The sequence below is a fragment of the Clytia hemisphaerica genome, unplaced genomic scaffold (genome assembly GCF_902728285.1).
Source record: "Clytia hemisphaerica strain Z4C2 unplaced genomic scaffold, Clytia hemisphaerica genome assembly, whole genome shotgun sequence".
In the NCBI taxonomy this organism is placed as follows: Eukaryota; Metazoa; Cnidaria; class Hydrozoa; order Leptothecata; family Clytiidae; genus Clytia; species Clytia hemisphaerica.
Window position 1 is genome coordinate 511,923 of NW_027104338.1, and position 23,821 is coordinate 535,743.

The window sequence follows — 23,821 nt, forward strand, 5'->3', positions numbered from 1 at the left end:
ACAGATTCGAATCCAATTATTAAAAAAGGGCTTTATTTGGATTATTTTCATTTTCAACTTTTCTTAGAATACAAAATGGGGGGCACTCGTTTTCTAAACGACTACATATGCCGCCAAAAAATGGATTCTAAAAACGGACCCTTACAGTGCAGCTCTTGAACAGTGAATAGGTATCCTTACAGTGCAGCCCTTAAGCAGTGAAAAGGTACCATTACAGTACATTTTACCGAACATTTCTGACCCTTAAAGTGTAGCTTGGTTTCGTATCTTATTTTGCTGAAGCCACCCGGAAATGCGCCCGGGCACATTTGGACTTTTAAGCTTAAAATCTCGCTGAACAAATCAAAATACGTGTAACTCAAAAATATAAAGATAAATTAGATTTTTACTGTCAAACTTGTAATTCATATTAGTCCTAAAATACATCCTTACAGTGTATCCAGCTGAAAGAAGACTCTAGTAGCACTCTAACAAAACCACACCCTTACAGTGCATTTCGACAATCTCGAAAAACCTACCCTTAACTTAAGGGTGGCACATGCAGTGGATCGAACCATATGAGTGCAAAGCATTAAGTGCAAAGCATCTTTCACGCCTAGAAAAAAGTTGACACAAAGTGAAAATGCAAAAAAAATGACAAGAATATCTAATAAACTCCAGGTAATACATTACCTTAAGTGATGACCAAGCATTTCTTATGCCATGTTGTTTTTAATATTTCTCGTCCATGTTATATGATTTTTCAAACTGAGATAAGCCAAAAAAATTCTGAATCATTCATACTACTTGATTCCAGGTTGCAAGTCAAGTTGCTGCTTTAGATGTCGGCTACAAAACAGGAGTTGAGAATCTTGGATCACCAAAACTATTGTATCTTCTTGGCGCCGTGAGTTTATTCGAATTTGATGTGTTCATAAATAAGTTATTGTCCGTTTTCTTGCAGCTTACTACCAATTGGTCACGAATACGTATAATTCATACGCAGAAAGATCTGTCAGATGTTTTGGACAGTACGATATTTTTAGATATAATTAGCAATGGATATTGATTAACAACTCCTCTTGAAGGGCACTAAAGTCCCCGCAAATTAAGAGCTTTCCAAAAACATTTTCTCTGTATTGACCGTTTCGAATTTGAAAATACTCGATACTTGTTTTTTCCTTACAGGACAGTGGAAAGATTTCGAGAGCAAACCTTCCCAAAGATTGCATTGTCGTTTACCAAGGTATCGTCACCACTTTGTAACCATTTATAATCATCGATCAGTCAAATAAGAAGTATTCCCTTCTTGACAAACTTGAAAAATTAATTTATATCAACATTGAAAAATTACAACTGTATCATGTAACTTATGTATGGCAAAGGTTACACAAGGATACACTTAGGAAGAAATGCTACAAAACAATAAGCTTCTCATGCTAGGCACTAAGTGATATCGCCAGAAGTACTTGTACAAAAAAATACATTTAGGCAAACGTTAACTAATTAGCGAGTCGTATTATTTATCTTTTTCTTTGCAAATTGATCCCCACCATCTGCCATAATTATGCAAGCAACCAGTCAATATTTCAAACTTGCTCTTTGTAGGTAGCCATGGGGACCAGGGAGCATCGATGGCAGACATCATTTTACCAGGAGCTGCGTACACTGAGAAAGCCGCCACTTACGTCAATATGGAAGGGCGCGCACAAGAAACAAGGTATCTGATTTGCTTTGAACACATTTTTCTATTTTGAGAGAAAAAAAAGTGAATTATGTTTTCTTTCTTTCGTTGAATCCGGATATTACAGATTTACAGGAATCACAGCAAATTTTGAAAAGATTGCTCTTGAAGTGAGAAAACATATGACTAATAAAATTAATAACTTGTTGAAAAGATAATTTTGAGCTAATGAATAATAATAATAATAATGATAAAAATAAAAAGGTGAAGATTTTCCTGTGTTGGAGTAATTTATCTTTTTCTTAAAAGTTTTGGAAGGCAATGGTCAAGAAGAAATGACGAGACGAGACAAAATAGACTTTTTTATTCACTTTCTAAACAAGATATAGTATTTTAAAATGAACTATTCTTTTGAATTTGGATTTTTGTGAATTCAGTGCCGACCATAGAGCCGAACCAAGTTTTGATAAATCTTCATTTTTGCCAAACTGTTTTAAGGTCTTTTCCAAAAGAATTTCTCGCAGTTCACAAATCTTAATTGGAAAAAAGGATAACATTGTAGGTAATACCTCGTTGGAAAGATAATCTTGAATGGATGATTTTAAGATTTCAAAAATTAAATTTAGTGCAAAGCATTTTTCACGCCTAGAAAAAAGTTGACACAAAGTGAAAATACGAAAAAATGACAAGAATATTTATTACATAGAATAACTAAGAACAAAAGAGATACAAAAATTACAAATAAAGTCGGAACATTGGGTCAAAGTAAAGAAACTCAATAAATTTGATACAAATTTTAAAAAAAATTTTCTGGGCTAAAATATCTTCTCATAGTTCTCAACTAAAATATTACTTTAAATAAAATCATCAAAAATTATATGAAAAACAAGACAAAAAAATATCAAAAACAAATATCTGAAAGGAATTTAGGCCAAAATTTTCGTTTTTTTCTTGCAAAACGTTTTGACAATTTTTGTTAACTTGATCTTTTCTTTAATGATAAAAAAATGCAGATTGAACTTCGGCAACACACAGCCCTATTTTTTGAATGGTTACAAACGGTTGGTCAAGAAGACAAGGATATAAAGGTACGTGGTTTCCCCTATCGAAATGGGCTCTTCCAGATAATGTTCGTATAACCCGGGTGGAGGATATATTGTCCGGGGGTAGTGAAAAATCACCAAAATTTGCCATGTCCGGGGGGTAAATTTGCTCTTTCCGGGGGTAATTTGTCCAGGAGGGATCCAAAAGTCACTTTGTCCGGGGGTAAATCGCTGAAAATTGTTATATCCTCCACCCCTATATACAATTTTTTTCTGGAAGAGCCCAATAGACATATATTACAACTAACAGTAGACATCTCATCATTAGCGTTGCCAGTTCTTGAACTTCCAAAAACGATTTGGTACCCAATCAACCGGCTGGCTCTTAACGTTGTTTAAATGTATAATCAAATGGTTTAAGACTTTTGTGGCACATAGCAAAAAACCTTTTTTAGTCCTGCGCAAAACCTGTAACTATTTTGGCCTCACTTTTTTGCCGTCGTTATGATAATTATTTTATTCTATTATTTTCTTGGTAAAATCAAAGACTTTTTTTTAACTTGAACTTCTTGACTTTGGGAAATAATTGAACAACGAGATTCGACTTTTTGGTTAAAAGGAACCTACAGGCCCAAGATCTAAAATCATATGATTATTATCATACTTTCATGGAACATTATAAGTACGTAAAATGGACATTAGATGAATGTTAAAACTACGTCGAGTGCAAGCTCAGTTCATTTCCATTGAAATCAAAGTTCTTAATCGTCGAGACCTTCATTATCGTACTTCTTCGATGTGAAGCCACTCCCACCGACCTCTTCGACACCAGCTTCAGGGGCGAATCCCTGGTTGCGGCGATATCGTAGAGCGATCACGACGATCAGGATGATGAGTAAGAGAACGACGCAAACAACGACAATGATGATGATCGTATCTTCGTCGGCACCTTTAAAAGATAAAACAAAGATTGATAATTAGAGCTGAAGTTAATCAATATTAACATTTTTACAATTTATTCAATAATTGGAATTTTTTTTTTACTGAACTTTCGGAAATGTTTTTAGCTTATGATACTGAAAAGGGCGCAAGTCGAAAAGCTTTTATCCAAGTTTTATTCGTAATTATTGATAATGTAAAACATGTGAAGTAGGCATTTAAAAATTCAAAGTTATTTGGAGTTTTAAGTTTTGAGATTATTTACAAGGTTTTAAACGAATTTTTTCTTAGATGACTTTAAGATCTACTGAGTCTGAAAAATACCCCCTGATATGAAAAGAGTCAGAAAGTAGAAAACCTACCTGATCCAGTTCCTGGCTTTGGCGTGGGCGGGATGACACAAGAATCGTTGGTGGAGGCCGCGAAACCATCTTTACATATGCAAACATAATGGCGGCCATCTCCTGGTGTTGATGTACAGTTTGTCGTATTGACGTTGCAAGTGTCCACCTGAAATGAGAGGATTATTGAAAATATTGATTATCTGGTTTATACCGTAACTTGATCTAATGTCGACATCCCTCTTCTTATCTCGACACCTTCTTTAGAGATAGGAATAGTAGAAAGGTCGGAATCACTTATGGAAACTGTATTTCTTTGCTTAGCCGCCAGAGAGGAAAAAAAATATTTTGTCTATCAGTGATTCTAACCTTACTATTAGTCTTATCTCTAAAACTTGGTGTCGGAATTAGAAGAGGGATGTCGACATAAGACCAACTTACGGTACTATACCATTCCACTTCAGTAGTCCTCGAAAGTTAGTGCCTCTACAAGGCGGTCCGTTGAAGCGAAAGCACAGCAAAAACAGGACTTCTCAATGCGTTAAACGTTGGCTCTTTTAAGTGAAGGTCATGAGTTTCATTAGAATCATAAAGTAGCAAGAACGGGCTCTTCCAGAAAAAATCCGTTTATTGGGGATAGATGATATATTATTTTTTCAATGAATTACTCCTGGACATTTTCTTTTTTCACCCCATGGGCATGGGTTTATACCCATGGAAGATCATCAATTTAACCCCCTGGTAACCAAAATTTACCCCTGGATATCGCAGATTTACCCCCTGGACCATTTTCAGGACTTTTTTATGAGACCCCTGGACAATTCATCCTCCACTCCCCATGAACGGATTTTTTCTGGAAGAGCCCAATTGAAGCATTAGTTTGAAAAGGGAAGGGTATTACAAGAAGTAATACCCTTTTAAAGCGAATGAACTTAAGCTAGTCAAGAATGTAGTCTGTTCAGCTTCAAAAGGTGAGTAATGATGTGTTACATCGGCTGCCTAAGAAACTTCGTGAGTGTCATTAGAAATACCCCCTTCTCAAAGACCCGGTAGGATTTTTTTTCAACCAGGAAATCCAGATTATTCATGATGGGGGATTTGAATTTTATTGTTTTATTGCCTTTAAAACTCAGTGGGAATAGAGAAAATATATTGATATTTTGCAGTGATGATTAAAATATTTTTTGATTTTCAGTGGGGAAAAAATCGTAGAATTTTTTCAGCCGGGGAAGATTTTTTGGACAAATGTTCCAGTGGGAATTTGCTATTCTTTTGGTCATCTTACCTTTCCACAATATTCAACACATGTCTTCGAAGTATCCTGTACATAACCATCTTTGCATGAACATGTGTGATCAGAGCTTCCTGTAATGTCAGCGCAAATGCTGGTCACATTATTGCAGTTGTCCAGCTCTAAGTTACACGTGGCTAGAAAGAAAAACAACAATATATACCTTATTACAACAATATTACTAGTCAAGTATTCAACGGCCTTGAAATTTGCACGATCTGAAATTAACACGAATTTTTCTGCTTTCTCAAGGAAACAATGGCTGGTTTTAATTAAAGGAGGTTTTTATTAACACGAAATTTTTCAACTGGTGTTAATAAAATGACTAGTAATATTCGTAAGGTATGTGAAGAAATCAAGAATTTCTCTCCAACTATATAAACTCTGGAGATTTGGGTGGCAGAACAGCATATGCATTTTATATTTTGAATCACCAAGTCATTTCTATTCAACCGATACACGATAGTGCATATATTTAACAAATGTTAGATGATTTTATTCCACAGTTTTTACATACGGAAAATACGTTATATTCGTTTGAGCGAAGCGATTTAGACAAATAGTCTTTCTGAGGATAACTCCCTCAAAACATTTTAAATATCGAAATAAGAAAGACCAGCTTAGACCAAATCAGACTTTTTTAAAAGCAAAGTCTTGACTTTCATTGGTGTAAAAACGACATTAAGGGTGTAACAAGTGATACTTTTATGGACCTACCTGGTTATGTATTTAACACATATATAATTGATATCTACGTGACGTGACCATTAAACAATCATTCAGAACATAAACAGTGATGATCTATTAAAATTAGTCGTTTGTTTCTTATAAAAAAAACGTTTAGAAAACAAAATTTCATGCTCTTGAAATATTCTTTCATATTCAAGACTTCTTGAGCAAAAAAACACATCTATCTCATCGAAAAAATTGAGTAATTTGGCTAAGAACATTGATGTATGCTTATTTTAGTGATTCTTATAGATAAAAATGCGTTTTTTGAGCTGAAAAATTCGTTTTTTACAAATATCTGCTTGAGCCATCTTTTACCTACTTTCATGCAAAAAATCAGAAAAAACAATGATCCAATATTTCACAAAGTCCAAAAAACCCGTTCTTTAGCTGGTTTTTGGCCCAAATTTGCCCAAAAACATTTTTTTTTGAAAATCGGGCTGCGTCACATTCGAGGGCTTATAGTTATGTATCTTTGTGCAAAAATTCATAAAGAATGAAAGAGCCAATCTCGAAAAAAGGCAATACCTAAGTAATTGATAATGTGCTTATAAAAAAATATCGAATTTGGCCAGTTTTTCTATAAAAAAACGCCAAGCAGCCAAAATTTCATGTCTAAACACTAATATTTATCAAAAGTAAGCCCTAATGAGCAAAAAAACATCTATCTCATAAAAAAATTGAGTAATTTGACTAAGAACATTGATGTATGCTTATTAATAGTGATTCTTATAGATAAACATGCTCTTTTTCAGCCAACAAAATTTTTTTGCAAAAATCTGCTTGAGCCATCTTTTACCTATGATGGTACTCTACTTTCATGCAAAAAATCAGAACAAATTAATGATCCAATTTTTCACAAAGTCCAAAAAACCCGTTTTTTAGCCGTTTTTTGGCCCAAATTTGCCCAAGAAAATTTTTTATCGATTATCGGGCTCCCTCACATTTTGGCCACCACCATTTTGCACCTTTGGACCAAAAATCAAAAGATTCCTATGATTCAATCCTGAGAAAAGTTGGTAACAGACGAACGGACGAACGGACGAACGGACGAACGAACGAACACAGGTTAATTTATAGGACCTCCACCCCACCGGGGTAGGTCCAAAAATAAAGCTTGTGTGTTGAATAATGTAAAATAGTAAAAAGGAATTTCCCCAAATACGAAAATCACTTAAACCATTCAGGCCCAAAAAACTTTTTAAGCTGTTTTTGGCCCAAATTTGCCCAAAAAAATTTTCCTTAAAAATCTGGCTCCTTCACATTTTGGGCATTGCCATTTTGCATCATTGTGCAAAAAATCAGAAAAAAATTATGAGTCAACATTGAGAAAAGCTATATTTTCTTATTTGGTTAAAGGGAATTTCCCCAAAATACGAAAATCCATCTTTTAAGGCGAATAAAAATTTTCCAGGAAAAACCACTTCAGCCATTCTTTAGAGAATCTTGCCCTCCATTTTTGTACAAAAAATCAGAAAAAAGTAATGACAGGATTTTGCAAAGTCCAAAAAACCCTATTTTTAGGCAGTTTTTGGCCCAAATTTGCCCAAATATATATTTTTTCGAAAATCGGGCTCAGTCACATTTTAGGCATTGCCATTTTGCATCATTGTGCAAAAAATCACAACAAAATAATGAGTCAACTTTGAGAAAAGCTATATTTTCTTATTTGGTTAAAGGGAATTTCCCTAAAATACGAAAATCCATCTTTTAAGGCGAATAAGAATTTTCCAGGAAAAACCACTTCAGCCATTCTTTAGAGAATCTTGCCCTCCATCTTTGTACAAAAAATCAGAAAAAAGTAATGACAGGATTTTGCAAAGTCCAAAAAACCCTATTTTTAGGCAGTTTTTGGCCCAAATTTGCCCAAATATATATTTTTTCGAAAATCGGGCTCAGTCACATTTTAGGCATTGCCATTTTGCATCATTGTGCAAAAAATCACAACAAAATAATGAGTCAACTTTGAGAAAAGCTATATTTTCTTATTTGGTTAAAGGGAATTTCCCCAAAATACGAAAATCCATCTTTTAAGGCGAATAAGAATTTTCCAGGAAAAACCACTTCAGCCATTCTTTAGAGAATCTTGCCCTCCATCTTTGTACAAAAAATCAGAAAAAAGTAATGACAGGATTTTGCACAAAGTCCAAAAAACCCTATTTTTAGGCAGTTTTTGGCCCAAATTTGCCCAAATATATATTTTTTCGAAAATCGGGCTCCGTCACATTTTAGGCATTGCCATTTTGCATCATTGTGCAAAAAATCACAACAAAATAATGAGTCAACTTTGAGAAAAGCTATATTTTCTTATTTGGTTAAAGGGAATTTCCCCAAAATACGAAAATCCGTTTTTTAAGGCGAATAAGAATTTTCCGGGAAAAACCACTTCAGCCATTCTTTAGAGAATCTTGCCCTCCATCTTTGTACAAAAAATCAGAAAAAAGTAATGACAGGATTTTGCACAAAGTCCAAAAAACCCAATCCTGAGAAAAGCTGGTAACAGACGGACGGACGCACGAACGGACGAACGAACGAACAGACGAACGGACATGGGTTAATTTATAGAACCTCCACCGGGGTACCCGGAGGTAGGTCCAAAAAGCTTTTACCTATAATAATAACAAATGAACGCTAACTTACTGTCGCAGCGGTCTAGGTTAACTTGCGTAAGGCCTGCTTTACACGGGCACTCATAATGCCGTCCAACGCCTGGGGTATTGACGCACGTGGTAGTTACGTCATCACACGTGTCCGCTTTATTACAATATTCTGTACACGTTTTAGCGTCAACCTTTACGTAACCGTCTTTACATGTGCAATTGAAATCTGCTGAGTCAGCGATATCTGTGCAAACAGTGTTTGTTGTGTTGCAAGTGTCTTGTTTAACATTACATGTTGCTGAAATGAAAAAATATATGAAGCATTGCATGAATAAGCACAATTTTTAATAAGAACAATGAGACTCAAAATCGCCAAAAAATAAGAACAGTTTTAGAACGATGCTGGGAATGACTCAATTTTAAGCAATTTAGAGGTCAAAGTAGTAAAATAGGGTATGAAGCTGAAAATGCCTAAATTTCAACCTACAAATAAGAACAGGATAAGAACAATTTGAGGCTTAAAGTGCCTAATATAAGAACAGCCGAGCCTCATCAAAAGTTTACTGGTTCTTATAAAAAAGTATAAGTCATAAAAACGATTTAACGACACCAAAATAAACATACCACCCGACAGAACATTTTTAGGTTAAAAAAAGAGAGAAAAAGTTAAATAAGAGCATCAGAAGGCTTCAAAAATTTTGGATGGCTTTATTTTACTATAGTGTGCTAAAGTCATTTAGCACACTAAATTCATTTTGGCCAATTCTCACTTCCAAGCCTTTTTAAAGGAAAAAAACTCGACATAGCGAAGAAGTTAAGGAAAGTTATCATAGTTTAAGGGATAATGTTATAATGTCCAGAAGAAATTATTGGCTCGTCCACGGGCGTTATATTATCTCAGGCGTAAAAACGCCCACAGGGTTGTAAAAAGCTTTTACTTAAAATCAAATGAATGAATGCTAACTTACTGTCGCAGCGGTCTAGGTTAACTTGCGTAAGACCTGCTTTACACGGGCACTCATAATGTCGTCCAACGCCTGGGGTATTGACACACGTGGTAGTTGCGTCATCACACGTGTCAAGCGAGGTACCGCAATAAGGAACGCATGTCTTGGGTGTGTTATTGATATATCCTAAAAAAGAAAACGTGTTTTTTATATGAACAAATTATATAAGAACATAAGGCTTCGATGGTTAAAATAATGAAAAAAAGTTAAGATGACTTGAAACTCAAAAGATAAGAACATCTTTTAAGGTTTCAAAAGTTCTTATAGAAAAACGTAGATCATGAATTTTTATTTTTAAAGTATATTTTGGGAAGTTTTGCAAAATATATTTTGGACATTTCACCAATTTCACCAATGAGTACGAAATCAGATGAATTACTTCCAAAATATAAAGATTCTTTTTTATGATATAGAATAGGCGCGTCCTATGCTGACGAAGCAAAATAAAGGAGAGAATTATTCAAAAAAATTTAAATGGTGTGTATAAAGCAAATGGCAGGATATAAGTCCTTTAAGTTCCAGTCAAATAGATAAAAACATGAAAACATTTACAAATTACAGGGGTTTAATTCGTGTAAGAGAGAATAAGCTGAAAACGCACAGACCCACTAGGTATAGGACATCTTCCCAGTGGAAAATTAGCCAAAATATCGTCCCCAGTGGAAAATGCCCGCTTTAAATAATCCGATTACAAAATTCTCACTGCAAAACACCCCAGCTGGCACACAACGTTGTTTTAAGTTCATCTAACGTTATATGGACGTTGTGAACGATAAATAAACGTTGAAACAATGTTGTGTGCCAGCTGGGACGGTGCTATTTTCTCATCCTCGCTGAATTTTCTGGCTCGGAAACAATGGACTTCAAATCCTCAGCCATAAAAAACATGGGAATATCAATCCCCATCGAGTTTTGGTTCGTTAATTTTATTCCCTACTTGCTGTGAAAAAAATCCCCGGGTCTGTGAGCAGGGGCGTCTTAAAATCAGAGACAGAATAAGCAAAATGGCAGATCGAGTAACACTGAAGACAAACCTGGTTTACAAGTACAGTTGAATCCACCGTCAGTCAAATCAAAACATTGACTTGTGTTTTTGTTACAAGAATCTTTTCCTGCATTACACGTTGCTGAAGAAAAGGAAAAAAACGTTTCAAAAATTACATATCTAAATTATGAAACGTGGTGGAGTAAAAAATTGTCCAAACAGTCAAACAGCCAAAAACTAGGAAGGCTATATAACCTTTGATACCTTTGTTTTAGAAGACTATAACTATTGGATGATTTAAATTTTGGCACTCTATCACCCCTTTTTAAAATAACCTGATTTTCAGTCATTCCTTATGCAAATCGAATGTTTTCTTCGATAAAAACACAAATCAGGTATTTTATATAAACACTAGACGTAGCTGCTTCGTCCCAGTCTGAAGTGAAATAATGTGCCACCTTTTATTAAAGTGAACAACAGTTCGGGACCAGAATTTGTTGACCAAATTACCGGTACCAAACCGTATGGTCTACTTTTTTTGTTAAAATGGTGCATTATTTGCTTCGACTGCGGTGGCTTGGAAAATATTAATAAGCTCTATCTAGTGTTTATAAAAGACATCTGTAAAATGACCTCTGAATAGGGATACTTACTATCACAACGATCTGGATTGACTTGGACAAGGGTCGGTTTACACAGGCACTCATAATGTCGTCCAACACCTGGGGTATTTCTACACGTCGTGGTTGCGACATCACACGTGTCAAGCGAGGTACCGCAATAAGGAACGCACGTCTTGGGTGTACTGTTTATGTAGCCTGCATTACATGTGCAATTGAAGTCTAGGCCGTCGGCGGAGTCGGTACACACGCTGATGTTTTTATTGCAAGTATCTTCGCCTTTCTCACAGACAGCTAAAGAGGAAGAAAATCAAGGTAATATTGTAAGTAAAGTGTCTCTTTGGATTTTGGTCGAAGTTAGAAACCTACTCAGAAATTTGATCTATTAATAAGCAACCCCCTTCAAGATTTAAGTATTGAATTATTCTAACTCTCAGTGATCTGTGTATCTAATTGACTGGAAAGTTGTTCAAGTTTATGGAAGCGTCGCCGAGAAAGAATAAAACCCAGGTCATTGAATCAATGAGTATGTGAAACAGGATTGACTGGTGTCAGTTAAACATTCAGGAGGGTGTTCATAGTTTGTACGGGAGATTGATTTGAGATATGAACGAAGGCTAGAGAAGAATAAGCCCTGCACTCCATTTCTAATGACCGATAATATATTCATGATATGCATCACTGCAATGTCGTCCACGGACCCAACAGCTGGTTGGTTGCAAGTGACGTATTGACTGATTTTACGTCGTATGCAACCAATCAGCTATTGGTTCGTGATGTCAGAAGACATCGCAATGCTGCATATTATAAATAACACCTGTTTTGGTTTTTGCGTGGCCTATTTTTCCAAAGATCCGGCGGTAAGTGGTACTTTCAATCTATCATTGAAAACCAAGTTGAGCCGTACAACTTATGTATAAAATATGCAAGCTGCTGGCATCCACTAACGGATTGATGCTCCTTATACTACAGGCTGTTTTGTAAAGGTCCGCGATTTAGACTAGGCAACAAGGGGCTACAAATCCTGATGAGACAATCATTTAGTGAAATGTATAATTGAAATACTTGTACATAATGCTAATCAAAATGAACTTACTTGGACAACGCTGTGTTTTACATGCTTCTGTTTGTGTTGCTTCTCCCGGACAACTGGTTTTCGGTAATCCCACCGGACATGTCCGTTCTCGATTACGGACACCACCACCGCACGTGAGACTGCACTCTCCCCAGTCCGTCCATTCATTCCACGTTCTATCTGTGGTGAGAAAATGGAATTATAAATTGCGATATAATTTTGAGAAAATGGAACAGGGCTAAGATTTTGAGGAAGAGGCTATGTGTTGTTAAGTGGTGGACTGGGTACAAATTTTGGTGAGGCTTCTATTTAAGGGATGAAATACATTCCAATGATTTAGTCCTTTCCCAATTTTTTTGTGCAGAATTCAGTGGAACATGCATGGGGACAAAAGTTTTCTTTTTAAACTTCGAAGAGCTAGATCCATCTGTAATGGAAAATCAGTGAGAAATGTAGTAATACCTCTGCGCATATACACCTTTTCGACCGTAGTCCCTCGGTCAGGCACGTGCCACTTAATTATCTAAATTATCCCCCTAACCTCCATCTAATCCTTTTATGACACATTTTTACTTTTGTCTGCAGGTGCAAAAAAAGGATTGGGACGGTTTTAGTGGGATAAAGCTGACAAAAAATGCCCGTGCGGCAATTGGCGGCTACGGTCGAAAAGGTGTATTAAAACCTTGGTAGCCAGTAGTGAATATGGTACTCGTAAAGAAGCCATTGCGATGTTAAAAATTTGCTTATAAAGTCAAACGGCCCGACACCATTAAAAGTATTCGAGGAAAAGTAGATCTAGCACTCCAATCAAAAATTTTGGTTAGCCAGGAATGAGAAACTGTATCCAGGGTTTCTATATATAAAACTCAGTAGTAGCGAACCTGTGAAGGAGGGTTCAAAATTTACGACGGAGAGTCTTCATTTCCATATAAGGAGTATGGCTAAAAAATTCTCCATCATAAATTTTGAGCCCCGTCAGATCCACCATTGCTCAGTTACTTACTTTCACATCTGAACGATCCAGGAGTATTGACACAAAGTTGAAGTATCGGTGTGCAACCTCCATTATTTGTTAAACATTCGTCTATATCTACACACGTTTTACCATCGACATCCAAAGTAAAGCCCGAGTTACACGAGCATTCATATGTTCCAGGTTTGTTTGTACATGTTTGTGAGCAACCACCATTCGTCGTGCTACACTCGTTGATGTCTGTAGGGTAGGGTTAAGTGAATGAAATAGTTTTAGAGATCTAGGATTAAAAACAATCCACTAAGCGATGTGCTTCAAAGACTAATCACGAACATTGCGAACGGAAGAATGACTGAAACAATTTGAAAAACTAAAAAATACTTAGCTTAGTTTTAGCTTAAAGTATCTTTGCATGAACTAAGTCCTTTTCACCCCTACCTTCACAAGTGATGGAATCGATATTTCTATATCCAGCAATACATTTACAACTTGTTTCATTCTTGATTGCATCAAATAGACATTCTCCATTTTCATCGCAAGGGTTACCCCCGTCAATCAAACACAAGTTAGGGTTGGGTACACACGTGTGTTTATCCGTTCCCAAAGTAAAGCCTGGATTACACGAGCATATATATGATCCAACGTTGTTTGTACAAATTTGACTGCAATTTAAGGTGATTCCTAGCTCAATCTGTACGGGAATTTTACATTCGTCCAAGTCTTCGCATTGTTTTCCGTTTCCGGTGAAGCCCGTTTTACACTGGCAAACAAAAGACCCAAACACATTTTCACAATCCGCATTTGAATCACAAGGTTTGGCGAGACATTCGTTGATGTCGATACAAGTTTTGAGGTCAGTGGTGTTGAGGTTTGTCCCTGTTGGACATGAACATGTGAAGGATCCGACAGTGTTGGAACATTGGTATTGACAACCACTCGTCCCTTCCGCGCATTCATTAATGTCTAAAATAATCCGATTGTTGAGAAAAATGAATAAATCAGAAATACAGTTCGAATAACAGACAACCGAATAGCCTACAATGTCTAGAATAATAAATTCATTAGAATTAACAGAAAAAGAAGAGGCGAGCAAAATAAATGAATCATCATTTAACTAGTACCATGATGCCCTCAGCTAAAATCTTGATTAATGAGACACTCGTTGACATTTGTAGACGAAATGTATGATGATTTATGAAAACCTTCTTCCCTTGGTTTATTTATCATTCTTAAGGGCAAAAACTTTCTCTTAATAGGTCAATTTTAACTTACTTTGGCGCCATAACTGCTAATGAAACCTGTATAATTGGGCACCAACAATATGGAACAAAGCCTTAAATTGCATTATAAAACAATGCTTACCGCCCTTAGTAAAGCGAAATGTAAACGCAGCCTTACCTGAGCAGATATTATTTTCGTCTCTTCTAAAACCCGTTTTACACACGCAACTATATGATCCAACAGTATTCAAGCAAACAGAATTAGCATCAGCATCACAAATGTCCGGCTGCCGAACACATTCATCGATATCTGAACAATTCTTTCCGTTTGTTTCCAATTCGAAACCCGGGTTACATTCACAGCGGAAAGAGCCGAGTAAGTTAACACAGACCTGCCCACAGTCGTTAGCTTCTGTCTTACAATCGTCAATATCTTAAATAAATAAAAAATATATAAAATGATATGGGAATGGTACCAAATATAGACTGATCTCTTAAATTCCTTTTGATTCATCCGTTTAATTTGCAAGAAGGTGGATCAAGTAAATAAGTTTAACTGGCTGATCCCCTTTAAGAATAGCTGGTACCTTCCCACTAAACCAATTTTTTTATATCTAAATCGCGGTAAAAAAGCGGTCTTCGTCTAGCAGGCTACGTTAAGGGACGTTCACTTTTTAGTTCTACACTTGGGCTGCTAGGTTGCAAGGTGTACACATGTCATTGAACAGAAAAAAATATCTTTAAAAATCGACCCTAACAGAAAAAAGATTTGCATGTTTTCGGACCCTTGCACACTTTTACTCAAAGTTTTAGTTGATACCTGCTTAAATATTACATCAAACGTTGGTTTAGAACAACCTTTTAAGCAAGGCGTGATGAATCTCTCTTACCACTTGCGCACACGCAAAACCAAGGTGCCCACATCCCTGGATACTTACCAAAACACTTTCGACCGTCGCCCTCAAACCCTGGTGGACAGGGGTCGCACTGGGCAACAGGAGCCGTGGGATCGGTCAGATTGTTTGTACATTTGACATCAGGGAAACATGGGATATCGAGACATGGTTGTAAATTGGTTTCACAATTAGATCCAGTGAAGCCTCCAGGACACAAACATGTTTTGTAGTTCACATTCAAGACTGGAACAAAGAAATGATGGATTAAGAAAATTATTAAAAACATCGAGTAAGATTCTTAACGTATTCATGATATGCACCATTGCAATGTCTTCTATATATCACAGACCGATTGCAAGCTGATTCTACGGTACTTACAACCAATCAGCTGTTCAGTCTATGGTGTGATGTTGAAGACATTGCAGTGATGCATATCACGAATTAAGTGTACTTTAGTTCTCATCTGATGATATTACTAGAGGTCACAGATATATTGTCTTCATTTACACACTATGTAGGCTAACTGTCCACTCACTTCCCCGTAAAAATGATGTGTCTACCAGTAAATTAAAGTCTTCTTAAAAAACAGTTTTAAAAACTGGACACACTTCCTATGGAAACCAAACCCAGTCAAACATTAGAGTTTAGCGATAAAAACATTAAACTCCGAGATTTTTAGCATCTTGCTTTGTGATGCACTTTTTCTAAAATATGGTTCGCCTTGCTCGTTAGTATTTTCCAGAAAAAGAATAGAATAGTCATACCTAATTCTGATTGGACGTTATCAATACACGTGCCACCATTGAGACAATAGCAGTAGAGGATTTTGGGATTAAATGTCCCAGCATTCCCAATATAATCGACAACGTTGAAAAGAACGGTCTCGTTCGCAAACTGTGGTGTGAATTGGAAGGTTCCTGTAGTAAAAAGAATTTGTGTGAAAATTTCCTCTTATCGTAAACTTATTACTAGGGAGTACGGTGTGGGCTAAGCCAGTGGCATCTTTATCTTGGGGTAACTAACTTAAATTTCTTGATAGAGTGAATGGCGGGATTAAGTGCCCTGGTAGTATATGGTAATTTTAATTTTAAGCTTTTTCGTTTAACCGTCCACCAGATTCTAGTTGTTTTTGGTAGGTAACAATAGAATGAAGGATTTTGCCGCAGGCGAAAACTTTGGTCTAAGAAAAAGTCAAACAGCTTAAAGGAGTAAATGAGGCCTTAAAGGTCAAAGGTAGCCAGAATAAGTTCATAAAAACTGCAGCACCTTCACATTCTATTGGGAAAACTTTTTTTGGTCAATTTTTTTGGTCAATTTTTATTTCAGGGGGGGGGCGACCGCCCTACCTACCCCACCCGATGGATACACCACTGGCTGCTGGTACATTTGAAATCTATATTGACCCCCTAGTAGATACTTTCTGACCACTCCCTTAAAAGATTTCATTAGATTAGACTACACAATGTATTAACGAACAATATTGCGGACCGTAATGTACAAAGCAAACAACAGGTGCTCTATTATAAGAAAATAATTTTCTTTTGGTAAATAATCCCCCTATATTGTTGAAATATTTCAAATTTGAGCTTACAATATATTGTGAATATATATTTTATCAATATATTACAGGCCCTCAGCAACATGTCTCAATATATTACCTGGCAATATATTGTGTAGTGTATGTAGCCCTTTAGTATAACAACACTATACAAACTAACATTATATCTTAACAGTTATCGTATTATCCTATATTACATGTATTGCTGTATTTTATAACACGCATTAAAAACTAAATGAAGTACCTGTCTTTTCGTCTATCATTTTGAAAGCTTTCGAATGAATTGTTTCCAGTGAATATGTCAGGTTATCAGTGAACGTTGAGAAAGCGTCAATCTGGAAAGAATTGCTCTGTTGATAGGTAACATCTAGTAATGCTGGGCCAGAGATAAGTGGAGGGAATTGATCTGTAAAGTAAAGAAAGAAAATAGTAGTCTCAATGATAAAGGTCTGGAGCCAATTGAAACATTTTTCATCAATTAGAAACATTTTAAAACTGAAACACGCAAAAAAGTTTCACTTTTATGAAAAGGTTGCTGGTGGCCCTTGAAATGAAATAAAACATATACAAATTGGTTTCTGGAACAAAAAAGTTTTCAAAAAATCCATCAACAGTTTAAGTTGTAGAAATTTTTTTATTTTTTCATTGTATTTACGTGACGGTGACAAAAATATTTTTTTGTTGAGATTTCTCTGAAGCGGGTGGACCACTTGAAACAAAGTTTATGACTCGTTTATGTTTCATTTCATGAAATCTGTTCCAAGTTGCCCCAGACCTTAACTACCGAACAATGCATAACTGATAGACTTTTTAAATTATAACATATGCAGATCCCATTCGGTTCACACTGGCTCAACCGTCAACCAATCATATCACATTGCGCTTGTCCAGACGTACACGGCTTTTTTTCCGTTCCACCGTCACTTGAATTTTAAAGAAGAGCTGACGTCACTTCGAATCAAAACAAAACACGTAAAACATAATTGTCCAACAAAGTGATCAAAAAATCTTATTCTTAAACTGGACATGCATCCTTTAATATGGGAAGTCTGATCTAGTCAATTGGTCAAGATATCCACTTACTGAGTGAGGTGACCAGTGAATCGTCTACGTCTTTGAATGTCTTTCCTTCTTCAGCCAGATTCTGTGACTGTGAAACGGCCAAATCAAACAAGAACTCCTTATTAGCTTCAAGGTTATTCACATCCACCAACGTTTTGGCAATGTCAACCAGCGTCTGGTTATTATTGAAGAGTTCCGTCAAGTTGGACGTAAAAAAGCGGGGCGCGAATCCCGCCTGTCCTGGTTGAGGGTCCTTGAAGTAAGATTCTGACGAGCTTAGTTTCCCTGACAATTGAAAAAGAATACAATGTTTAAAATCTTAAAGTACACTGCAGAAAATAAATTTATTTCATAAATATTTTGTACTTAACGCGATAGCAGTTCCGTGAAAAAATAACGTAGCACAAAGTTGGAGCAATCGCCAGCAGCGGTGCGCAAGGTACTGCTCAGCGCGGATCACATCAAAGATTCACAAAATTGCACTCATTATCTCTTATGTTTAATGATCAGCAACTTGAGAGTCGCATCAAAGAGTTAGTGGAAAAATCCAGGCAAAAGTGTGGCGCCATCGCATTATTATCGGGTTTCCAAATATCGCCGTTGACAAAACAACAGGGCCAATCACAAAATTAGTGTCTGAGAAAGCTAGTCTAGCTAACGTTAAATTTGAGATTGACGCTTTTTGCATAGTGAGGAGGGCCAGATCTACATGAAACAGGGTTAATCTCAAAATTTATGCTCAGACACACAGAAAAAAATTTTAAACGGCGATATATGAAAAGTGAGGTCTCCGTACCAATGCTTCAAATCTAAATTATCATTTACCGTTGAAAAGATAATTCAGAGTACTATGATAAGTTAAGTTAGGAATGAAGCATTCGTTGAGAAATGACAAGCAAAACAACTATTAGTGCACATTTAAAGCGCACGGACATTTAACACCCTCCCGCCCTACAGAGATTGGTTGCCGCCAACCCATTTCTAGTTTGTGTTAGTTTATCACTACCAGGAGGACTAATTTTCCCGAAAACCGATTATTGAGAGCAGGTAAAGCACTTACAGCTTTCTCCGAAATTATTGTAGATATCTTGTTCGGTAGAATTGATGGACAACGTGATACCATTACTTGCCAACAAGTCATCATCTTTGTTCTCATTACTGAAGCCAAGTAAACCACGTGTGTTCCTGTGGAAAAATACGCAATGTATACCGAGTTTATCGTTCTCTAATTTGAGCTTAATGAATGTTCTTACATGGGGGTGGAGGATAGTGTCCGGGGGTAGTAAAAATCTACAAAATTTGCCTTACCCGGGGGTAAACTTATTCTGTTTGGGGGTATTTTTGAGTGTCCAGGGGGTCAACTAATGCTTGTCCGGGGGTAAGCTCTAGTTTAGACGGCCGACTTTCTGCCCTGCCTATTCTAATTGTTAGAGTAGGCAGAAAGCGGGCACAAAGTTGGCAGTTAAAATCTTTGCTTGAAAAAGATTGAAAGAAGACATTGCATTGACGTCAAAAGAGGGCAATGCATTGACTTTAGACAGCCCACTTTAAGCCCACTTTAATTCACAATTAGAATAGGCAGGGCGAAAAGGGAGCCGTCTAAACTAGAGCTAAGACCTGCTGTCCGGGGGGTAAATTTCCAAAAAATGTTATATCTCACCACCCCCCACCCCATATTCAATCTTTTTTCTGGAAAATCCCACTGGTAGTGTGAAGATTCCGATCGCAGACTTGTACCGCAATGGACTATGTTCGAATCTCAAGCAATACAAGGCAGAGTGTTAAAGAAGCACAATACCTTCACTGCAGGAAAATGCAATTGAGAAGAAGACAATCTTAATCGACCTCACAATTAATAAAAGGATAATACCCAGGCGGTGTTCAGTGTCTCTCTATCTCAATTTTAAGAAATGGAGAAGTCATTTTGTACCACTTTCCAGCTGAAGGGGCCGACCCACAGATATCTGTAAAGCCCAAAGAGCTAGATAGGCAACCTTAAGCTTTCTCCAGCAAAAAAAAGTGAAGCAAAAATTTGACTTTTCAAATTTCGTGCCGATGGATAGGATCTAGCATTTTAATTGTTTTCGGAGCGCGAGATCAAAAAAAGTAGGCGGCAAACGCTATTTCACATCTCTCAAACCGGTGAAATTGCATATTTTAGTCACGTGACTTTGGTAGGAAATCCTTCCAAACCTAGGCTTCACTTTTCGATAAAAGCCGCAAATCTAGCCCTTCGGGCTTTACAGATCTGTGGGCTGACCGACGTTTTAGTTCGAATTATGAAAAAATTCAAATGACAGTGGTTCGAATTAGAGAAAGAGGCTGTAAATCAAACGCAATCAATTAATCAAAATTTCATTGTACAAGCACAATCGAACATTTAACTAATGACAAAAAGCAAACAAAGCTCAATCTGAAAATTTGAAAACTATGTATAAAATTCTTTTGAAAAATATGTATGTAACTATGCGTTTTTAATAAGAACCAGTATATTTTGGCGGACACTCAACTATTCTTATTTTTTGTGTTTGTTTTTAAATTGTTTAAAGCCTTTGAGTGCCTTAACTGTTTGGGTATTCAATCTTAAAATGTTCTTAATTTTAGAATGTAATAAGTACAGTTGACGCTCTTTAATTCGACGTTCTACTATTCGATAGGCTCCCTTATCCGATGAAATTTAAAGTGCCCGTCAACAAGAAACTCTCATAAACGACGCTCTATTATCCGATAAGCTCCCTTATTCGATGCAAATCCAATTCTCCTTGAAGATCGAATTAGAGAGCGTCAACTGTATATAAGAACGATCGCATCTTCTGGAGCCCACATAGACGATGTTATCATCCGTTACAATGATAGTAAAGGTGGGGAAAATGGCGGTATGGCGGTATACGGTAAAAAATCGGCAACTCTACCGACTGTTAACTCTTTTCGGCAAAAAAACCCGTTTGCGAATTTTCTTTGTTGGCTTTGGGATTTTTTCTTAGATAGTGATTCGTCTTAGACTATAACATAGTCTAGAGCAGACTATAACATAGTCTAGAGCCCACAATGCCTTGAGAAGAATAAAATATTCTTAAATTTTTGCGCTTAAAGCCTTGTGTTGTTATCCTGTTCTTAGAAAGAACGTAGTATCACTATTAGGATATCACTGATCTCACAAATGTTGTCTTAGGTTTACCTAGGCTGCTTGCATCCACTAAGGCATTCGTGCTGCTTATAGATATATCCTATACTACCTGGGGTTTTGTAGAGGTCTACGATTCAGACTAAGGTTTACCTTTCAACGTCATTATCTTCGTAAGAAAGGCTTGCTTGTAAGAGATCAAGGTTGCACTCGATGAGTAAACCATTCCCTGACGTGAAACTGAAAGTGATCGTACGCGCTGCTTTATCGTGAGTGATATCTGTGAGATCATCGGGAGCAGTGATCTCGAAACTCTCGTTCAATGATTGTTCCACGTTATCGATCAAAAAGTGAGTGACTCCAGCTAAAATATAACAAACATATAATTTTGATTGTAGAATGACATTGTTAAAAATATTTTCACTGCATGTATTTAGTTAAGCAGTTCCAAGTTTAGAAGCGAAGTTTACTAAAGAAATCTGAATCATAACCAAATTACGAGCATAGAGCTTGGACATTTCAATTCTTCAGTCGACAGTCAAATTGATAAAAAAAAGTAAGGTTAGATAACGACGGTGTTACACGTGAGATACACTCTGTTACAGAACATCCTTCCCCATAATTCAATTTTTAATGCCGTGCTACAAGCTTCAGATCATAATTTCTCATATTTGACTATTTGTGAAAACAATTAATCACAGGAAGATTTCCAAAATTTTTATAAACGGGGAGGCCGACTGCTGTGCTGTTCAGGGATAGTATTTCTAAAACACAATACAGGTACTTGTCTTATGACATCTAGTTCCAAATCAAATTAAAAGTGGATTTGGGGGCATTTAAAAATGAAAAACTAACAAGCCAGGAAGGGGCTGTATATAAAGAATTTGAAAACAGAAGAATGATTGTACTAACTTGTCATATTGAGAGTGACTTCAAACAAAGATGAATCAGTTTCATTAACAGCGAAGCCACAGAATACCGTGGCGGCTCCACCCGTCGCAATGATGCACGTTCTACTATGGATGACCAAATTGTTGGCTGTCTCACTGAGGTATAGATATTCTCCGAGACCGTTGAATGTATACTGAAAACCATCCAATGTTCTTAAATGAGGATCACCAAAAGTCACAGCTAAAAATGAAAAACAGAGGATATTAAGAGTGAATGAAGGAATGGTTCGTATATCACACATTTTTCCCGCGGATTTTTTATTCAACCCAACATGGCGGCAACAACGCATTACGTAATGTTACGCAATGCGACGCGTGAAGACATTGCAAGGGTGCATATCATGAATTGGAGATAAAAGGATCCTGGCTCGGAGATTCGTAGCCTGTACTAAACTCTGCTTCACAGAAAAGCACTACGAAGTATGGATTGTTAATGTTAAGCACCATTCCCTGTTTGAGCGACATTACCGAGTTTATGTATGTGTGTTTTTCAGTGACGAAGACGGTAAATCAGCACTTTTACCGTCCTCGATTTTGCGGGTCAGAACTGCAGGTTTTTCCAAATCGCTTCAGTCACTTTACCGTCCTCAAAAGTGCAAATACATAAACTCGCTATTTTCACACAAGCCTCAATAGCCTCTGTAATGGGGAATAATCTATTTTTGGCACGCGAAATGCTTCTTGTGAAATTGCCACCTCAATGCAATGGTATCTTGTTTTCCGATGATTTAGTACCAGAAAATTTTCTAGCGAGATACAGAATCGAACATTAGCAGCTGAACGATACGCGACAAGAATTCTCGAAATGCTAAAATAAACTTTCCCACTTGCATATCTAGGAAATCAATCATTAAACGCAGTATGGAAGAAGTTGTGCATTTTATTTACCTCTGACAGGAAATTTCGGCGAAAATCCAAGTGGAAGATTGACCTTCCATAAACGACCTCCTCAATTAGGAGGTTAGACCGTTCTTTTTGAAATAGCTCAATATAGAGAAATGTAAAGCTGAGCATTTTTACCTCTGAAAGATTTTTGTAATTTCAACAAAAATCCAGGCGAATTATTTAAGTACGACTGTCTCGCACTTTGAAACCTTTACTAAGATTATCGAATCCCCCGAGTTTTCAAGTGTCACTTTTACAAATAGAGTAAACTTCTTATAAACTCCTCTGGGAATCAATAACCATATTGATAGTTTGAAAACGAGGTAGGCGTTCCTCGTGACATACTTAATGAAAGAGTCTAGAGCCAAACATAGAAAAATGTAAAGCCGGGCGTTTTACCTCTAGCGGGATTTTTGAAGTATTTACAAGTGGGTATCCTTCTTCGTTCTGTGTATTGGTCACAAAGATCAGATCTGATGCAACATTCTTGGAAAGCTTCTGTATCTTCTGAGATACCTTTGATCAGTGCTGGTTTACGATTCTTCCCTTTCTTCATCTGTTTATTGGTCAACGTACTTTTGATGAAATGATTCTGAGTCAGCAGGTCTTCACCCACTTGTGTCAGAATCAAGGCACCTGAAACAAAAAATCTTTTAGTGTCAGGCAAATCACCAAAGAAGTCATCTCGTATTTACTTTCCCAGTAATAGGCGATAATTCCCTCTTTATATAGAAAGGGTTTCCATTCTTTTGTTAAAGATTAACTCCGCCATTATGGAAGCAAACGTCCCATTTACGTAAGGAAACGCCTTTGCATATTCAAACGTTTGCTTCAATAATGAGAAAATCACGTAACTTAAC

The 23,821-nt window shown here is 36.7% G+C and overlaps 1 protein-coding gene across 15 annotated transcripts in view; it reads right to left on the reverse strand.

The window, feature by feature from the left end:
• Positions 1-2,669: 2,669 nt before the first annotated feature.
• Positions 2,670-23,821, reverse strand: part of LOC136817980 (fibrillin-2-like) — a 47,555-nt gene continuing 26,403 nt past the window's right edge. For all 15 annotated transcript variants that reach the window (XM_067074336.1, XM_067074343.1, XM_067074337.1 and 12 more), the window contains 19 exons: positions 23,361-23,597; positions 22,039-22,257; positions 21,280-21,490; positions 19,063-19,187; positions 18,024-18,287; positions 17,185-17,346; positions 16,147-16,299; positions 15,425-15,625; positions 14,665-14,919; positions 13,705-14,229; positions 13,297-13,506; positions 12,315-12,473; positions 11,252-11,512; positions 10,648-10,740; positions 9,575-9,739; positions 8,647-8,904; positions 5,272-5,414; positions 4,008-4,155; positions 2,670-3,655 (listed from right to left, as the gene is read on the reverse strand). In XM_067074336.1, the coding sequence (XP_066930437.1) occupies positions 3,468-3,655; positions 4,008-4,155; positions 5,272-5,414; positions 8,647-8,904; positions 9,575-9,739; positions 10,648-10,740; positions 11,252-11,512; positions 12,315-12,473; positions 13,297-13,506; positions 13,705-14,229; positions 14,665-14,919; positions 15,425-15,625; positions 16,147-16,299; positions 17,185-17,346; positions 18,024-18,287; positions 19,063-19,187; positions 21,280-21,490; positions 22,039-22,257; positions 23,361-23,597 (3,977 nt within the window). In that variant the 3' untranslated portion in view covers positions 2,670-3,467. The remainder of the gene's footprint in view (positions 3,656-4,007; positions 4,156-5,271; positions 5,415-8,646; positions 8,905-9,574; positions 9,740-10,647; positions 10,741-11,251; positions 11,513-12,314; positions 12,474-13,296; positions 13,507-13,704; positions 14,230-14,664; positions 14,920-15,424; positions 15,626-16,146; positions 16,300-17,184; positions 17,347-18,023; positions 18,288-19,062; positions 19,188-21,279; positions 21,491-22,038; positions 22,258-23,360; positions 23,598-23,821) is intronic.